The sequence below is a fragment of the Tiliqua scincoides genome, chromosome 3 (genome assembly GCF_035046505.1).
Source record: "Tiliqua scincoides isolate rTilSci1 chromosome 3, rTilSci1.hap2, whole genome shotgun sequence".
Lineage (NCBI taxonomy): Eukaryota > Metazoa > Chordata > Lepidosauria > Squamata > Scincidae > Tiliqua > Tiliqua scincoides.
Genome location: NC_089823.1, coordinates 114895597 through 114911998, shown reverse-complemented (window position 1 = coordinate 114911998; position 16402 = coordinate 114895597). Strand labels below are relative to the sequence as shown.

Sequence of the window (16402 nt, the reverse complement as noted above, 5' to 3'; positions counted from 1 at the left end):
GAGGAATGGATGAATGCACCGCCATGTAGGCCTCCTTACCTAATCCTGCTAGAGTTGCCTGAGGCTCTAACGGTCAGCAATGATGAGACAGGCGCCAGGCTCAGCTGCCAGTGTTAGCTGGGATGTGTCAAACCAGATAAGTCTGATTGATCTTCTCAAGAGCATGGAGATATTTTCCAACATTGGAAAGAAGAAGTTAAAGCACCAGGAATGCTGCAGTGCAAATGACCCAGGCTGTGATTATTTACAGCAGCTAGTTTCAACCCTTTTCATCTCACGGTACACTAACAAGGCACTAAAATTGTCAAAGCACACCATCAGGTTTTTGACAGCTGACAAGGCACACCATGCTGGTAGTGGGGGGTTCACATCCCTCATTGGCCCTACTAATAAATGACATTCCCCCAAATTCCTGTGGCACACCTGTGGACCACTTGTGGCACACCAATGTGCCATGGCACAGTGGTTGAAAATGGCTAATTTACAGGTTTGCCCCCTTTTCATGGTTGGTGAATGGACTTGGCAGACTACACTCTGAGGGCATGCAAGCCCATATACAGTAACTTACCAGAGTTCTTCTAATAGTCTCTTGCACTCCCCTGAAAGCCAGGAGGCTGAAAGGTGGTCATTATCTTCCATTCTGGAAGAGGCACAGTGCAAGTGTTGTACTCTGCAGGAAGGGCTGGCCCATCCACGAGACCTACTGAAGTAATTACCTCAGGGAGCAAACTGGCAGGACCATCCGCTGACACCCATCCACTCACCTCCACTAAGCCTTCTCCTCCCCCCCTTCTCTGAAATGGAAAAGGGGGACAAAGCAGAGGGTGGAAAGAAGGGTGGTGTGCGAGAGTGTTGGAGGAGCAGTGTTGGAGGCACATCACTAAGGAAGGGGGCAGCATTTGGCATGCCACCTCAGTTGCCAGGATGTTGTGGGCCAGCCCTGTCTGCAGGCCTTTGCCCCAGGGCCACCAGAAACTCAGAACTAGCCATTCCTGGTTCTTGTCAACATTGGCATGTGGCTTTCTTTAGCTTTTTTTTGGCTCTGGGTCCATTTTTAATTCTAATTCTTTCCCATTGCTTTCCCCTTTGTCCCTTGCTAGCAGGGCCATCCTTTACTATTCGTTATTGATTGGATCAAGCCTGAGTGTTATATGGGAGCTTAATAAGTAACATTCTTACAGTACCCCCTTTCTTAATGTTTCCAACGTATAGGATGAAGCTGCAATCCATGCATTACCATGTGGAGGGATGTCATGGTTGTCAAGATGGTTGCAAACTCACACAATTCCTTGTAGAGGAGACCCATGACTTGCCCACTTGGATGTTATACTGGCAACTCAGACAAAACCAGGATGGCACCAAGAGGGCCTTTGCATTTATAAGAAGTTTCTGCCATTGAAATCAACTTCCAGCCCATCACACTCATTAACATTCCCACTTATCCAGCACCACTTGACCTCTGTTTTGTGGAAGAAAAACTGTCTTTCAAAAAATAAAATATGATTGTAGGAATGTTTTTGTAACAAAAGGTTTCCATTTTTTAGAAAGTCAGCAATGAGCATATTTTAAAACTTCCAAGCAGTCCACAGGAATAAAGGGGGTTTGGTGGTGGTTGTTCCATACAAAATGCTTTATTTATCCTTCATGCCTCCATTCAGATATTTATACCAATGCATACATTTAAAGGTTTAAACTCTATTTCAATTCACAGCTCAATTCATAGGAAAGTTGAATACAGAAAAGCAATGCACCAACAGAATATGTCTGAGACACAATTAAAAACATTAACACTTGTTCATGAAGTCATTGTCCTCTGATGGGGTTTCTTTAAGGGGACTCCCTTTACAATGATCATTGGGCAAACAAAACAAAATAAAACAAAAAAAGAAGGAAAAGGAAATAAAAAAGAAAAATCACCAGTTTACAGTAAAGAAGAGGAAAAACTCTGAGTATATTTACAATACATACACTATACATAAATACAAGAACAACACTTACATAATCATTAATAAACTTATAACATAGGCTTTGCTTAACCACTATGTAGCATATAAATGTACAGGAAGGAAACTACTAGGAAATTAAATGACTTTGCAAAGGAAAAAGAAATATGTTTGCACTGAAAACCATTTGAAACATAATGAAGAAAGATATAAGGAGCTACAATTTTGCTCGCTACGCTGGCATACTTAATACTTGTTGGGTCTTTATGGACACTTGGGTCGCTGGTTAATGTCTGTCATATCTTATACTAGGAAAGAGAACTGGGTGTTGCACTAGAGTAGCACTCTAGTATGAGGGTCTGTCTTATTTTGGGCATTATTTATATGATATTCATGAGGATATGGGTTTATTCATCCATCTTTTCATTCTCAAGCCACCAGTTTGTATTTTTGCGGCTTTAACTAGAACTAACAGCACAATCCCATGTGTCTTCTCATTAGTAGGCCCCACTGAATTCAATGGGACTTACGCCCTGGTAAGTGTGTATAAGATTGCAGCCTAAGAAACGCAAATTGCCCAGCGCTATAATGAATTTTCAGACTTATCTGTGTTCCCACACTGTATACTATTTGCCTCTCTTCCTCCTTAGAGCAAGAAATCAAGTACAGCAAAGAAGCCCAAAGGGGATTTTGTTATAGCTGTATTTTTACACAGGAAGATAAGAACAACTCAATTGTCAGTACATACAAAAATAATGAACTAGGGCAAACACACCTAACTTGTGACCCACTAAGCTGCAAGCAGTTCACTAGCCATGTGAGGCAGGCCATGCTCAATGCCCCACCTGTTTTTGCAGTCCCGGGCCAGTAGCAAAACCAGGAGATGCATGGATGCTCTGGTGGCCTATGATGGAAGGGTAGCATGCAGCTTTGTGGGTTGCAGGTTGCAAAGCCGGATCTAACTTGTTCCCATGTAAGAATACACCAGATGCTGTTAATTTAGGTTTGTCAGCAAGGAATGCATATAATGCATTTACTCACACACAACAAGCCTGCAGATAGTTTTCTTTTCCCATTCATTTCAGTGGGAATTGTGCAGAGCATCCAAAAGATTGTGATATCCGAATTTGTACTTATACTTAATTCTGAATGGTATCCTCAGATGGAATACTTCAGACAATGCCCATGCTATCATATACAGAGTGGGAACTAAGTAAGTCAGGAACCTCAAATTGAGGATCTTTGCTTGTGTTCATCCACTTCCCCTCTCCGACTAATCCTTGTTTTAGCAAACCAATCAGAGGATAAAACCAGTTAAGGTGCAATGATGAAAAAGTTAAGGGTGGAAAGCATTTCACATGCTAAATGTGCCAGAGGAATGGTACAATGTGAGTCACATGTATTTAAGTAATGAGTAATTTTTCAAAAATACAACACCATGTGTTGTAAGGTTATTTTTAGTATAGAAAATCAGTTAAGAGCTGCTGCTGACAGTTAAATACCTCTTAAAATTTTTCCAATATTGCCTTCTTGCTTGTTCTATAACAAAAATTGGTTTTTCAAAAAGTGAACAGCCTTGTCAACACCCATTCACTGGGACATTTCTGGACATGATACAATATTCTTCAAATGCTAGAAAAAGGATATTGATGAAGTTATGAATTTCATAACTTTGGAATCAAAGGAACTTATGAAGACCAAGCTACCCCCTGGGTGAGTCAGCACCTGCGGTAGCTTGACCATCACTGTTATCTTTGCCAAGTGGTAAAGAGAAGTTCACTATACATTAGCTGCCAATGTGTATGGTAATATATGTTGCCAAATGTGTAGTAAAATGGTAACTTGCATTGGGGCCGTGTTAACAGTTACTTCCATTTATGGAATACTGTACACTCTGATGGTTGTCTAAAATATTGGTTCTCATGGCTGGATGTTTTTATCAGATAATACCCTGGAAAAAAAACTGATAAAGGTAACTTTTTAAATAGTTACAAGAAATGAAAACAAATGCTCTACGTCTACAGTTTAGATGCTACTGTGGGACCTTTTGTCCACCACCTATAAATCTGTTTCTTTCTTCTAAGTGTATGAAGTAGAAAATCCCATTCACGCTGGTTAGAACAAGTAAAATTGTAACACAGAAGAAAGTAGACAAATGGCACTTGGTGATTTGCTGTGTTGCATTCATGCAATCCCAGTGTAACTCCCCAACCCCAAATGAAAACTGAATCTTATGACAATTCATTTGCAGTTTATTGCTATGTAAAAAGTATAGGGAATATCCCCATCTGCTCTAATGTTCAGAGACAGGCACTTTTCAAATTGTTACACCTCTATAGATTTATTTGTAGCTATTTTTGTAACCTGATCATCATTATATTTTGTAACCTGGTAACCAGGTTTTGTAACCAGGTTTTGTAACCTGATCATCATAATATTATTACTTTGGGCCAGTCAATGCACTCACTGACTGAGGACTGTCTTTGCAAGATGAAAGAGCAGCCCCCCCCCCCACTGCCCTCTGCACTGGATCATACTCAAGGGGAGGGGAAAGATCAGGCCAGCAAACATATGGGTCTATACTCAGAACACTTGGGTCACACTTTATCTTTAATTAAACCTTAAAGATACTTGCATATACTCCTCATGAAACGGATCCTTGAGCTGACAAGTGTGTGAACCGGCCCAGAATTGTTAAGCTCTACAAATATATCTTAAAGGTTAAAGTCTGCTGGAATCAGGTAAAAATGACTACCTATTTTAGGTGTGCAGATACATTTAGCTGCTTGGTTTCAGGAGGAAAACCAGAAGAATAACAATTAATGAAAAGCCTATAGCTACCATATTAAACAGAAAGAATACCTCCTTGCACAGGTGATTTTTGTTGTTGTTGTTGTCAGCAGATCAAAAACAATGGGCCATAGCTCACAACAAATCAAGAAGTGCAATGGGTCTCCTTCAAGTTGGCCCTGGAAGTTGCTTCACATTTTACCACTTTCGACTGCCATGTTGGAAAAAATGTGTTCCCTGATAATGTATGAAGAGCAGGAAGAGTGTCCATGGGCAAATGTTATGTCACCATTTGCAGTGGTTTCCCAGTGTGTGTCACTGGAGTTAAAACACCCCCATACCATTACTAAATACATTATGAGGCACCTAATTTTTCCACCATTTAGATGAATTGGAGTCTTTGATCCAATTGCTTGGAAGCAGTGAGATGTGAAGTGCCCTGCATGATCTTCATTAGCATGTCCTGATATTTCTTTCTTTTGCATCTCAACAGCCAAGGCATACTGGAGTTTTAAAAAGCTAGCCTTGGTAAAAGTGATCTGGATATCCTGCAGATGAAGGCCAGGATCAAAAGGGCTGCATGTGCCGTAGAACCACTGGCATTTTTCCTTCAAACAACAGGCCACCGCCACCCTCTCCACCCTTTCATATCACAAACTATTTGAAAACACCCTTCACAATGGTTTGCCATGGTAGGGCTCCTACTGTTTGAGGAAGTCTCCTTGGGCACATGGAACTAGTTTTACAGCTCTTTGGATACACCAATGATATTTTAGACTTTGATTTTTTTTTTTCCTTTCCAGCTTTCGGGAAATCAAGATGACTCCACTGTCCATTGACATGATTTTAGGTAATACAAAGCCAAGTAGCCAGGATACATGATACATAGAGAACATGCTTTAACAAACTGGAACATTCTTTCCCATTTGTTTAATTATTAACTGTGTTATGAAGGTTTTACAATGTGTTTTCTGAGCACATTTTTGGTGACGACAACTAAAAGCTTGTTTCAAAAGTATCCTTCATTTCAGTTATTTACATCCTGTGAAAAACTGTGAGCTTGAAAATACTTCTTCACTATCACATAATATATTACAGAATATTGAAACTGTTACAAGTACAGTAAAATACCTTCAATTCTATTTTATTTAATTTTATAATTTTTTTTTGTAAAGATGCAGTATCCATTTAATTGAGGTTCATACTAAAAACGATGTTGGTACTGCAATCAACTTGATGTCAGCATATTGAAAAGTATCAATGGGCATGACTTGTTGAGTACACATTGCACGGTTATGGATATTCTTTAATGAAACTGTGAAAATATAGCAGTTTTAAAGTTTATACATCTTCATCTATAAAACACAGGCAAAGGCATAATACAGTAATACAAGCTGGTTTCCTAATAAGGTAAAATTATTTTAGCCTAAAGAAAAGCTATTTCCAACTTTTTTTCTTGAAAGCATTATTAAATCTTAGTTCAGATCACACCCATGCGCACAATTAGCCATACACACGTGGGTGGGACATGTGGATGCGTGTGTGGCAATAGAAGGGCTCTGATGACTGTTTATGCTCAGAATACAATGGAAAATGGCTTACAACATGTTCCTTTTGAAGGAAAAAAAGGGGGCAGAACAAATAAATTTTTAAAAATTCATCACCAACATAACACATTTATTTTGATGCACCTATTCCCCCCCAAAAAAAACAGAAAATGAGAGATTCTGATTTTTACTTGTTATCAAATAATATATATGTTATCAAAGACACCCTTGTACAAAGAGACATTTGCACTGAGTAGTGTATTGCTTCAATACAGCTCTAGCAAGGTATGCCTTACAAGAACTTCCCCCATATTGATCATTACCCACATTCACAATTTGAGCATGCAAAGCTCCCCAAATGCTAACATCAATATGGCATCTCGAGCATCACCAGTCGATCAATATTAGCTTGACTGGATTATTGAAACTGAATCAACAAAGGAGAGTTAAAGGTGTACTGCTTCTTAATACCTTGTATGAACTGATATTGCGACAAGCTGCTTTCAAAGTGCTTGAGAGTTTCTTTCTTTTTTTTTAAATGAATCAAAGGTGATGATGTGCTAAGGATTATATCATTGCATTGCACTGTGACCAGAATATGCTGGACTCACGTTAGATAGGTGCTTTGGAGTGGGAAGGTCTAGTTTATCCACAAAACAGCATAACTTAAGTGGGGAATTGACCCAAAAAATCATGTGTATGGTGCTGGCAAAAGGCTGATTCACACATTCATCAGGCTAAGAATCTAGTACACATTGAGGAGTAATGAGTGCATCCCCCCATCATGCAGCAAAGAAGGCAAGGATTCCATGAACTGGGCCTTAATGTGAACAATTGTACTTCATATCACCCAGATCACATTACCTCATATGCACCTTCTTTGCCATTTGTTCTAGAACCTTGTTTGAATGTGGTGTATTGTTCCAAGGTTAAGCATTTCTGTGTTGCTTTGATTTCTATAGGAGGCAGTTAAGAATACCCATAACCCCCTCCCCCCGAATCACTGGAACTTAAAAGAGCTTAACTTTGGTTGAATGATATTCAAAGAAAAGGAGCTGAACCTGGCTGATATTCAGTGAACACTCTGCCAGATCCTATCTACCTTGCTGCAATTTATAGTGTTGATATCAGTTTGAGCAGGTTATGGCTTTGAGGGCAGTTGCTTTAATATGCTATTCCATGCTCATGTTGGAGCTTTTTTTCTTTAAAAAAACAAACAAAAATACATGTGATGTTTAAACAGACTAATGTATCAAATAATGGACATGACTCGAAATATTCAATTTTACTTTTATAAGTTTAAGAACTGTGGTTTTACATACTTTCTAGTTTTCTTTCTCAGACACTTTCTAATTCTCCTCTCTTTAATAGAGGAGAAAGATAATCCCTTTCTGTTTTAACAAGTAGATAACACGAGAGGAGATGCACCTGAATTATTTGTTCATTCCAAATGAGGAGCAACTTTTAACAGAAGTACTCAGAAAAAGACACCCCTCCACAGTTCCTTTTGCGAAGGTAATTGTCTAACCTATTGATTAAACTGGCTCAAGATATAGAATGCTTATATATAAATACTAAGATGAATTTAGCTATGAAAAAGTTCTGATACTTGAAATGAGAACACCGATTTTTGAGAATGGAATGGTATGTTAGAGAGATGAATCTAACATTAACAAAGATGGCAATTAGGGTATTTTACTGTGTTCCACCCACAACCAAAGAAATTCATATAAGTTGGAATTAAGTCATCCTAGTGTGTGCGTGGGGGGGGGGGGGGCAGGCAGGCAGGCAGAGGCATCCCAAAAGGACATTACAATATTAATTTAGCTAATGGTGTGATTAATCAATCTCCCTAAGCACCGAAAGAGACCACTATCAGTACGCTCTTCTTATCCCTGTACCTGCAAATGAGGAGACAAAACAGTTGCATGATTGTAACTTTCTTTTGCTTTGAATTGGACCTGTTTAATTTGAAAAAAAAAATGTCCCTAGTTATTACCCTTTATGGATAAATAAATGGAAACTAATTTAAGGTGCAACATGGTGATGCTAATTTATGCAGATCTGAAAATATCCTTGCCTAGCTAAATATATCATGAAACATTTGTAAATATACAGACTACAACTCAGACTCTCACATGTGAAATCCTTGTTTCCAAATGCACATGAGAATTGCCCACACTAATGGTCACCCTTCTCATAAAAGAGAATGGAAAGTCCCTGTATATGATGTGTCACCCTCACATGACTATGACTATATTGTTTAGATATGATCTGAGAAAAGCTCAGATACAAAAGACTGCTGGAGTCTGCCACATTCAACTCATCCAAACAAAGTCAACACTATTTTTGGAAATTAAAAAAAAAAAATCATCTAGGGACTCCACCACCATCTCAATTTCCTAAACCAGTGTTTCTCAAACTGTGGGTTGGGATCCACTAAGTGCGTCGTGAACCTATTTCAGGTGGGTTCCCATTCATTGCAATGTGCATTTTCTTTTTAATATATTTGACTTGATGCTACCATGGTAGGTGACTGCATTTAAGGAAATGTTACAGATCTGTACTTTTAACAGGCTATAGGCTTTTAACAGTAATGGTCAATGGGGTTTACTACCACAAAAGTCTAGATAGGCTTGCAGCCCAGTTTGGGAGGTTTGTGGAATTTTTTTTTTTTTTAATGGATCAGCAACTGCTTGGGAGGATTCTTTATTTTAAATAAATTTTTAAACTTACTGTATACTTTTAATTTACTTAATGGTTTGACTTGATTGTGTCATATGTGGGGTATTAAAATTTTTTCTGCTCAATGATGTCACTGCTGGCCATGACATCACTTCCAGGTTAATGACATCACTTCTGGTGGATCCTGACAGGTTGACATTCTAAAAAGTGGGTCCTGGTGCTAAAACGTTTGAGAACCACTGCCCTAAACATTTTGTCATGTCGCATTTTGTCCTGTGAATGGCGTAGCAAAGCATTGGCCAATTTATTTAGCACCAAGTGCTAACTTGCAAATGTTGGGCAAAATCCAGCTACAGTTAAGCTCTTTTTAATCCTCATCAATTTAAGTAAGACGGAGTTAACCCCATGTTTAGCTCATCTGCTGAAACCAGTGGCATTTAAAAGTGCTTAAATTTGCCTGGATCATGTCCACTGAGGTTTGCAGTCAGCCTGAAAGAATTTGCATTCCATATATATCCTACTTGGAATTGCGTGTATAAAATATGTGCAATTGTCTTGGGCAAAGAGCCAGGGCTGGTGGACATAGTATCCTTTGATTCTGTGCTTTTAGTGGCATTTCATCTTCAAGAAGCCACTCACAGCAGGTTAGGATATATGACAAATCTTTTGCCAGCTGAGTATTTTAGACATCTGAGCTGACCAAGAGCTTTGGTATGGCTAATTCCAAAGAAATCCATTAATGTGATGTACAACAAATTTCTTAATAGAGCTGTGTGGAAATTCCTTAGAACCTGCCTTTGTTTCTAGGTCTGAGTTGGATTTTCCATAACCTCTTACTTTACAAAGCCCACAAAACTGGCTCTTAAAGCTTGTCATGATTGAAATTTGACAACTGATCTGCTAATCCATCTTCTAGTAATGCTCTCACAGCCCAGTCCTATTGGCCATTAATGCCAACCTGTGTCCCGCCAGTGTAAACAGCTTTACGGCTATTGTAAATGTGACAGCGCCAGTGTGTGCAGCCTAGTCACTGCCCCAGTGGCAAGCAGCTAGTTCCATGTGAAAATGGACACTGACTGCTCACCGGAAGAGTTAAGGCAGTGAAGGGGTCAGGAGGGAGGTGAGGAAGGGTGCAATGTGTGTGGAGGAGATAGGGTTGGGAGGAGGTGGATCAGGCCCAGGAAGGGGGTGGGTTTGGCAGCAGTGGTGCCTATCGAATCCTGGCCCCCTTCCTGGGCCTGATCCAACTTCACAGGCCAACTATAGAGCTGGTGCGGGTCCAAGCTGACCCATGGCAGTTACTGAGACTTACTCTAGGGCAAGGGGACAGATTTTCCCAAAGAGGTCTCAACATGCCAAAACTCCCCCATGGGTTACAGTGGAAACCACATTGGCACCACTGCATTGCTGCATAGGATGTTAGGATTGGGCTGCCCTTCTTGCAGTCTACCAAACATTCCCAGCCAATAGAGGTACAGTTAGCCATTTAGAAGCATTGGGCTCTTATATGTGCCCCTGCCACACTGTGATGTTATAAATGCATTGGGGCACTTTTGTATACATTACTGTGTGCATTAGCCCAATTTCCATGGTCCTTCTACCTAAAAAATAGAGCCAAAGGATTGGATGTGGTGGTATATGTATATCAGGGGTGTCATGTACTCATGTCATACAGTGGGATAAACAGCATTCATTGAGCCTGCTGAGGGCTGGAAAGAGATGTTGGGAAGTGATGTCATTAAGCAGGAAGTGACCTGAAATAAACATTTTGTTCCCCACTAGGAACTCATTAGCTGCAAATGACAGAGAAGAAAATATGCAAATATATGCAAATATGCAGAGAAGAAAATATGCATGGTTTGTCATAAACTGACTACAAGTAGGCAAATTGATGAGGCCTCGAAGAAGGCAAATGCTACTCTGCAATGTATGATGCGGCAACTTCCAGTATGGTTAGGGAAGTATATTGGAAACTTGTACTATGTTATACATTTCATGATTTCTCAAGATCTTGGGTTCCAAAATCTCATGAGACCTCAGAACAGTATTGAAGGCCTACAAATCTTCACCGTGCAGACCCACACGAATGAAAAGCTTCCCATGATCCTTATGCTTCACAACCCTGATGTATATACTTTAGCTGTGGTGAGTATGCTTGTGGGCCAGCTTCCTCCCACCGCTCATATTTCCAAATCTCCAACCATGCAAAGTGTCCCATAGCTACTTATAGTTTTTACTATTATATCAAGCATCTCAAATGGTGCTTTAAGCACTGCCTGTTGGCTCCCCAGACAGGTACTGTGGCCCAAGAAGTGCTTGACAAACCTTATTTTTGCAGCCTGCTTTATCAATCATAAATAAAAAGGAATGGAGGGCCTGCTGTCATCATCTACAAACCATGTGACCACAGTAATAAGAGACCTAGATCATTAGCCCTCAGCTTCTTTGGAAAGTTCTAGGCAAAATCTACCCTTGAGAGCAACTCCTTCCTCTGGCATAAATGCATGTCCCTGGTAAAAAGTGCTCCAGATGAACATGGAGCAGCTGTTTAGCTTCACACTGTCACACCACACATTTCTGGAATTCCCAGCCATGACCATTTGTGTAGCCACCCTGGTTCCAATCCAGCACAACTTAGTCATGATCAAGTTTCACTGAAACCAACAGAATGTTAATTACAACTATTACTATGTTTTCAATCAGACTGATTTGAGATGGCTCTTTGAACTCTGGGTTCTCATGAAATCAATAACAGGGAGGCTCATTCATCACTGCTCTGGTTGAGTTTAATGCACTCAATTCCCTTTCAGGGGCAGCAACTCTCAGTCTTACTCAAGTCTTAGAGGCTGCAGTCCTAAGTATACTTACACCAGAAGTAGGTTCCTCAGTGGGGGAAAAGTGTCACTTCTCACATGCATGCTCAGAACTTGCTGACTGAAGCATCAACTGATGGCCCTGCATGTGTGTCACAAATCAAACAGTGTTGATCAGTGAAGTCAGTTCACAAATTCAGCTGAGTCAGCAACTGCTGTCAATCAACTGATAAGAAATCAAGTTATGTACATGCATGTGTAAACCAGTCCTTACTTTCAAGTAAATATGTTCGTTTAGGGACAGTGAGTCTAACATTTGTTCTTCGGAACACGCAGGACAGAACATTTTTAATGGTCTCTTCCTATTAAAAAGCAAGCAAATAGATGTTAAAAAGGGTGAAAAGTGACTGATGCCTGTTTTACAGATTCCAACAAAAACAGAAAGGAAATAGAATTTTGAAAAGAAAAAGAAAAAAAAATAGTGGGCTTAGAATCTAGCGTAACGACAAAGGGGTAAATATGAAAAATACCACCATCTTTATTGCATAAGTGTGCTGAGGAATCCCTTCACCTTAAAGAGCTCAACTTTTATCCCTTCTCTTTTCAGTCTGCTTTGTGGGTTGTGAATTGCTCAACAATCAGGCGTGGTGATATTCTGCAGCGTTTTGATAGTAGTTTTTAAAAGAAGAGGAGGAGGAGCAGCAGCAGCAGCAGCAGGAGAAGGCTTGTTCTTCTCAAATGTTTGTGGAATCTTGTCTTCATGATAGCAGTTATTCTTCAGGAGAAAAAAGTGTGATGGTTGAGAAAAAGGACGAGCCATAAATACTTTTCAAAGGACACAGGGTGGAAAATAATGCCCAATTGTGTTGCATTTAGGTTATGATCTCCCAGCAGAAGGTGATAACTTGCCCACACTGAAAAGCCAACTTCAGGTGGGAGGGAGAATAGTGGCACTACGTTTCCTGCTTTTTATTGTGGGTGGGACAACACAGAATGCCCCATTTTGTGCTAACGCCGTCAAAACGGGATTCAGGCCTGCTGAATTTGCTGTAGTTAAAAGAGACCCAGCTCTTGGTACTTCCATTTTTTTTTTTTGACAAGGTAGCATTTTTCAGACAAGCATGTGCCTTCGGCGGTGTAACGCCAAGTGATCTGAACGAGAAAAGCTGCGGTCACAGTCTGCGCATTTGAAGGGCTTCACTCCTGTGTGCTTGCGGTAATGCCTCGTCAGTTCATCTGAACGAGCAAACTTCCAGGTGCAGCCTTCCCAGGTACACTTGTATGGTTTTTCTCCTAGGAGACAGAGAACAAGAAAAAATATGTCATACAGGATTCTGGGAACTTGGTGAGCCTTTGAGAAAACCCAGAGCTGTCAAAGGGAACGCAAGTTCATGCAACATTTCAGCTCCCTACTAAACCTTCTGGGTGTGTGTGTGTGTGTGTGTGTGTGTGTGTGTGTGTGTGTGTGTGTGTAATAAATAAATAAATAAATATCACTCCATATATCGTTCCCCTGGGAGCTGGGGATAAGAATAGGCCCTCAGTTTGGCTGTACTTGTCGTAAGAGGCGACTAAACAGCCACCGGGTAGGTGGGACTCTTTAGCCTGGGAAGGCAGCTCATCTGAGAGAAGGAAAACTCTGATCCCAAACCTCCACTGCCTTGTGGCTGCATCCAGTTATGGAAAAGGTTTCAGGAGTCAACCTCGAGGCAAAATCCAGAGCAGGAGTCCCTGAGGCAGTACATGGCTGAACACAGTCATGTTCTGGCAACTCCTGTGACGCCGCTGGAACCAACCATATTGGCCTCTGCCTTTCTACTGGACCATTTCAGCGATGTGGAGAGGGGCAATTTGCTGCATGGGAAACAGTCTATCCTCCATACCTACTTTACCCAGGTTTCGCGCACTGGAGAGGACACTCTGTTCCAATACCACCATTCAGAGCGCGATACCATGGTCTTCCAAGACTGAAGGATGCCAACAAAAATATCACTCCATCTATGACTCTGAGTGGTCTTGAACTAAGGGGCATCAGGTGGAGATTCAGCTTGTGTGCCACCACTCAACTCTAACTGAAGGAGGAAATGGCAGGGACACCAGGCATATCAGCAAGGAAACCTCTTTACATCAGTTGGCCAGCTTGATCCCCACAATATAAGTTTGTCTGCTGCATCTTTACCCTCACCTCCCTCATTCTTCATGTGGTCAGATTATATGAAATAGAATTCCCCTGCACGTTGATACATATTTAAAAACACACCCTGAGACAAGTTGGTCTTGGAAATAACCAGACCAGAGAGTAGGCAACCACAGGCTTAATCCTATGTGGTGCACAGGAACTAGTGCAAGATGTAAGTATTGTCTGAAAAGCACACATGCTAACTGGGCTCAGGTCCAATTTCTGGCATTTCTAGGGAAGGTTGAAGAGAGCTGCAAGCAGACAGTGTAGGCAATACTGAGGGGAATCTCTGTGATACCGGAAAAGGCTGCTTCATAGGTTCTCCTTTCTTTTGTCTTGCCACTCCCTGCCCTAAACCAACAGAAGCCATACTTTGTCAGCGCTACTATAGTAATGTAACTAAGAGAAAAAGCTGAAGAGTTCCATAATTAGCAGTGCCCAATTCGGGCAATGGAATCCAACAGTTGCCCCAAGGATCCCAAGTTCAGAGGTGGTAGACTCCAATGGATGTGACCACAATACGTAAATATTAACAACAGCGAGAAGGACAACATTGCTGTGTAATTGTGTGTGGGTGGCTGGGTGGGTGGGTGAGCAAAGACCAAATGTGAACAGCTGGCTGGAAGATTTTTGTTCATTTCTGGGTTAGCATGGCATTGGGGCCCAGGAATTTGGCAGCTGAGAATAGGCATGAACTGACAGCTGGCTAGCTGTTGCAGAAGATGGCATATGCTGGCCAGCGATGATGTACAAATGACCACTATCTCATTGGGCTCATAGCCCAACTAGTGGACTCATAACAGAAATTTGGTAAGGAATTCAGTGGGAAAGGACAAAACCCTAAATACAAGTAGACTACAAGTAAAGCCAAAAAAGGAAGAAATAACAAGAGCAATACCCATATCAATAGCAGCAAACAATATGCTTTTAAACAGCTCCTAAAGCCCTATGGAAGGGCTGAGTTCACTTAGGGTCTGAATAATTCTATTAATTTAGCATCGCTTCTGAAAAGGCCCTGAGCTTAGCAGGTGAGACCCGCCAACAGCAAAGGCACCTGAAGTCTGACCTGAGATGATGAAAACAGCAAACAGAGAGGAATGTCCGCCTAAAGGAGGAGCAGCACCAGAAAACAAAGGAGCAAAAGGAGAGGCTGGTGCGGAAAAGCAGTCATTTATTCCTGCTTGCAGAATGCCCAACATGGTTCCACTGACATTTCTGGAAGAATATTCTGAGTGAGCTGTTTGAGCTGGTGTAAGGCTCACAATGACCTTCTGCCCTGAGGAGGAGCTTATATGCATACAAAATTAGTAGTTTTCAGTACCAGTTTGAGGCTCTGCTTTTCCTTTTGTTCTTTACTTCCATTTCATGGCCACATTGTTTTGTATCCAGTATTTGGGACTCAGAGCACTTAGCTCTGTGAGGGGCTGTGGCCTGTACAATGTGGGGCTGCAAGTTACAGAATAGCAGAACAGCTCCCATAGTGGTGGCTTTGGCATTACACTAGTGGAGCGTGAGGTCTGCCAGTTTAATGTGAAGATAGAATTGGGCCGAACGTCTCCCATTTTATTCTTGTTGTTAAATGGTAACCCTTTTGGGGGGGGCTACCCCCCTTTTGGAGCTCTTTTCAGGTTCAGAGGCCTCCTGTCAAAGAAGGATACAACAGATACACATAAAAAAATTTATTACTGAACATGATCTGTGGCCCCCTTCAAATGTGCCATGGCTTCCCAATGGGCCATAAGGCTCATGTTGAGAATGGCTCAGCTATATGATACTATGGTTAGGTGGATTCAAAACCAGTTGCAGAACCATTTCTAACAAGTGCTAATACATGGCTCCACATTAACCTGGAGAGAGGTATCAAGTGGGGTGCCACAGGGCTCAGTCTAGCTGTTTGGCATTTTTATAAATGACCTGAATGCAGTAGCATAGCTAAGGTGGTGCAGGGGGTAGCACCTGCACTGGGCAACAAGCTTGAGTGGGCAACAAGCTGAGCTTGACAGTAATGGCCAAAATTGTAAAAACCTTAGTATGCACAAATAATATCATCATGTTATGTATCATTGGAAAGGTAATTTAATGCAAAATACAATTAAGCAAACCACATAGAATAACTGTATTCTATCAAAAGTTATGATCAATTAATAAGAAAATGAAAACACAACTGCCTTATGGAACAAAAAGTGGATTTCTTTAACTCCAAACTGACCAATGAGACTGATTGTTCTGAGAGCCAATGAAATGTTGTTATGATACAGCATAGAATCAAAAAGTTGTTAATATGAGTCAGCTCTCATGAGTTTGGAGGCAGGTTTCCCCCCCAATTCTCATTTTTTTTAAAAGCCCAGGTTGTGACATCACTTCTGGTTAAAACTGACAGCACTTGTGGGGCATCATTTTGACCTCAGCACCTGGCTACACAATTATTAGCTACACCACTGCCTG

General features: G+C 41.0%; 1 protein-coding gene across 1 annotated transcript in view; it reads right to left on the bottom strand.

Moving 5' to 3' along the window:
- Positions 1-1611: 1611 nt before the first annotated feature.
- KLF12 (KLF transcription factor 12) overlaps positions 1612-16402 on the bottom strand; it is a 270025-nt gene continuing 255234 nt past the window's right edge. Inside the window, exon 7 of the mRNA XM_066619600.1 lies at positions 1612-13071. Coding sequence (XP_066475697.1) covers positions 12890-13071 — 182 coding nt within the window. The 3' untranslated portion in view covers positions 1612-12889. The remainder of the gene's footprint in view (positions 13072-16402) is intronic.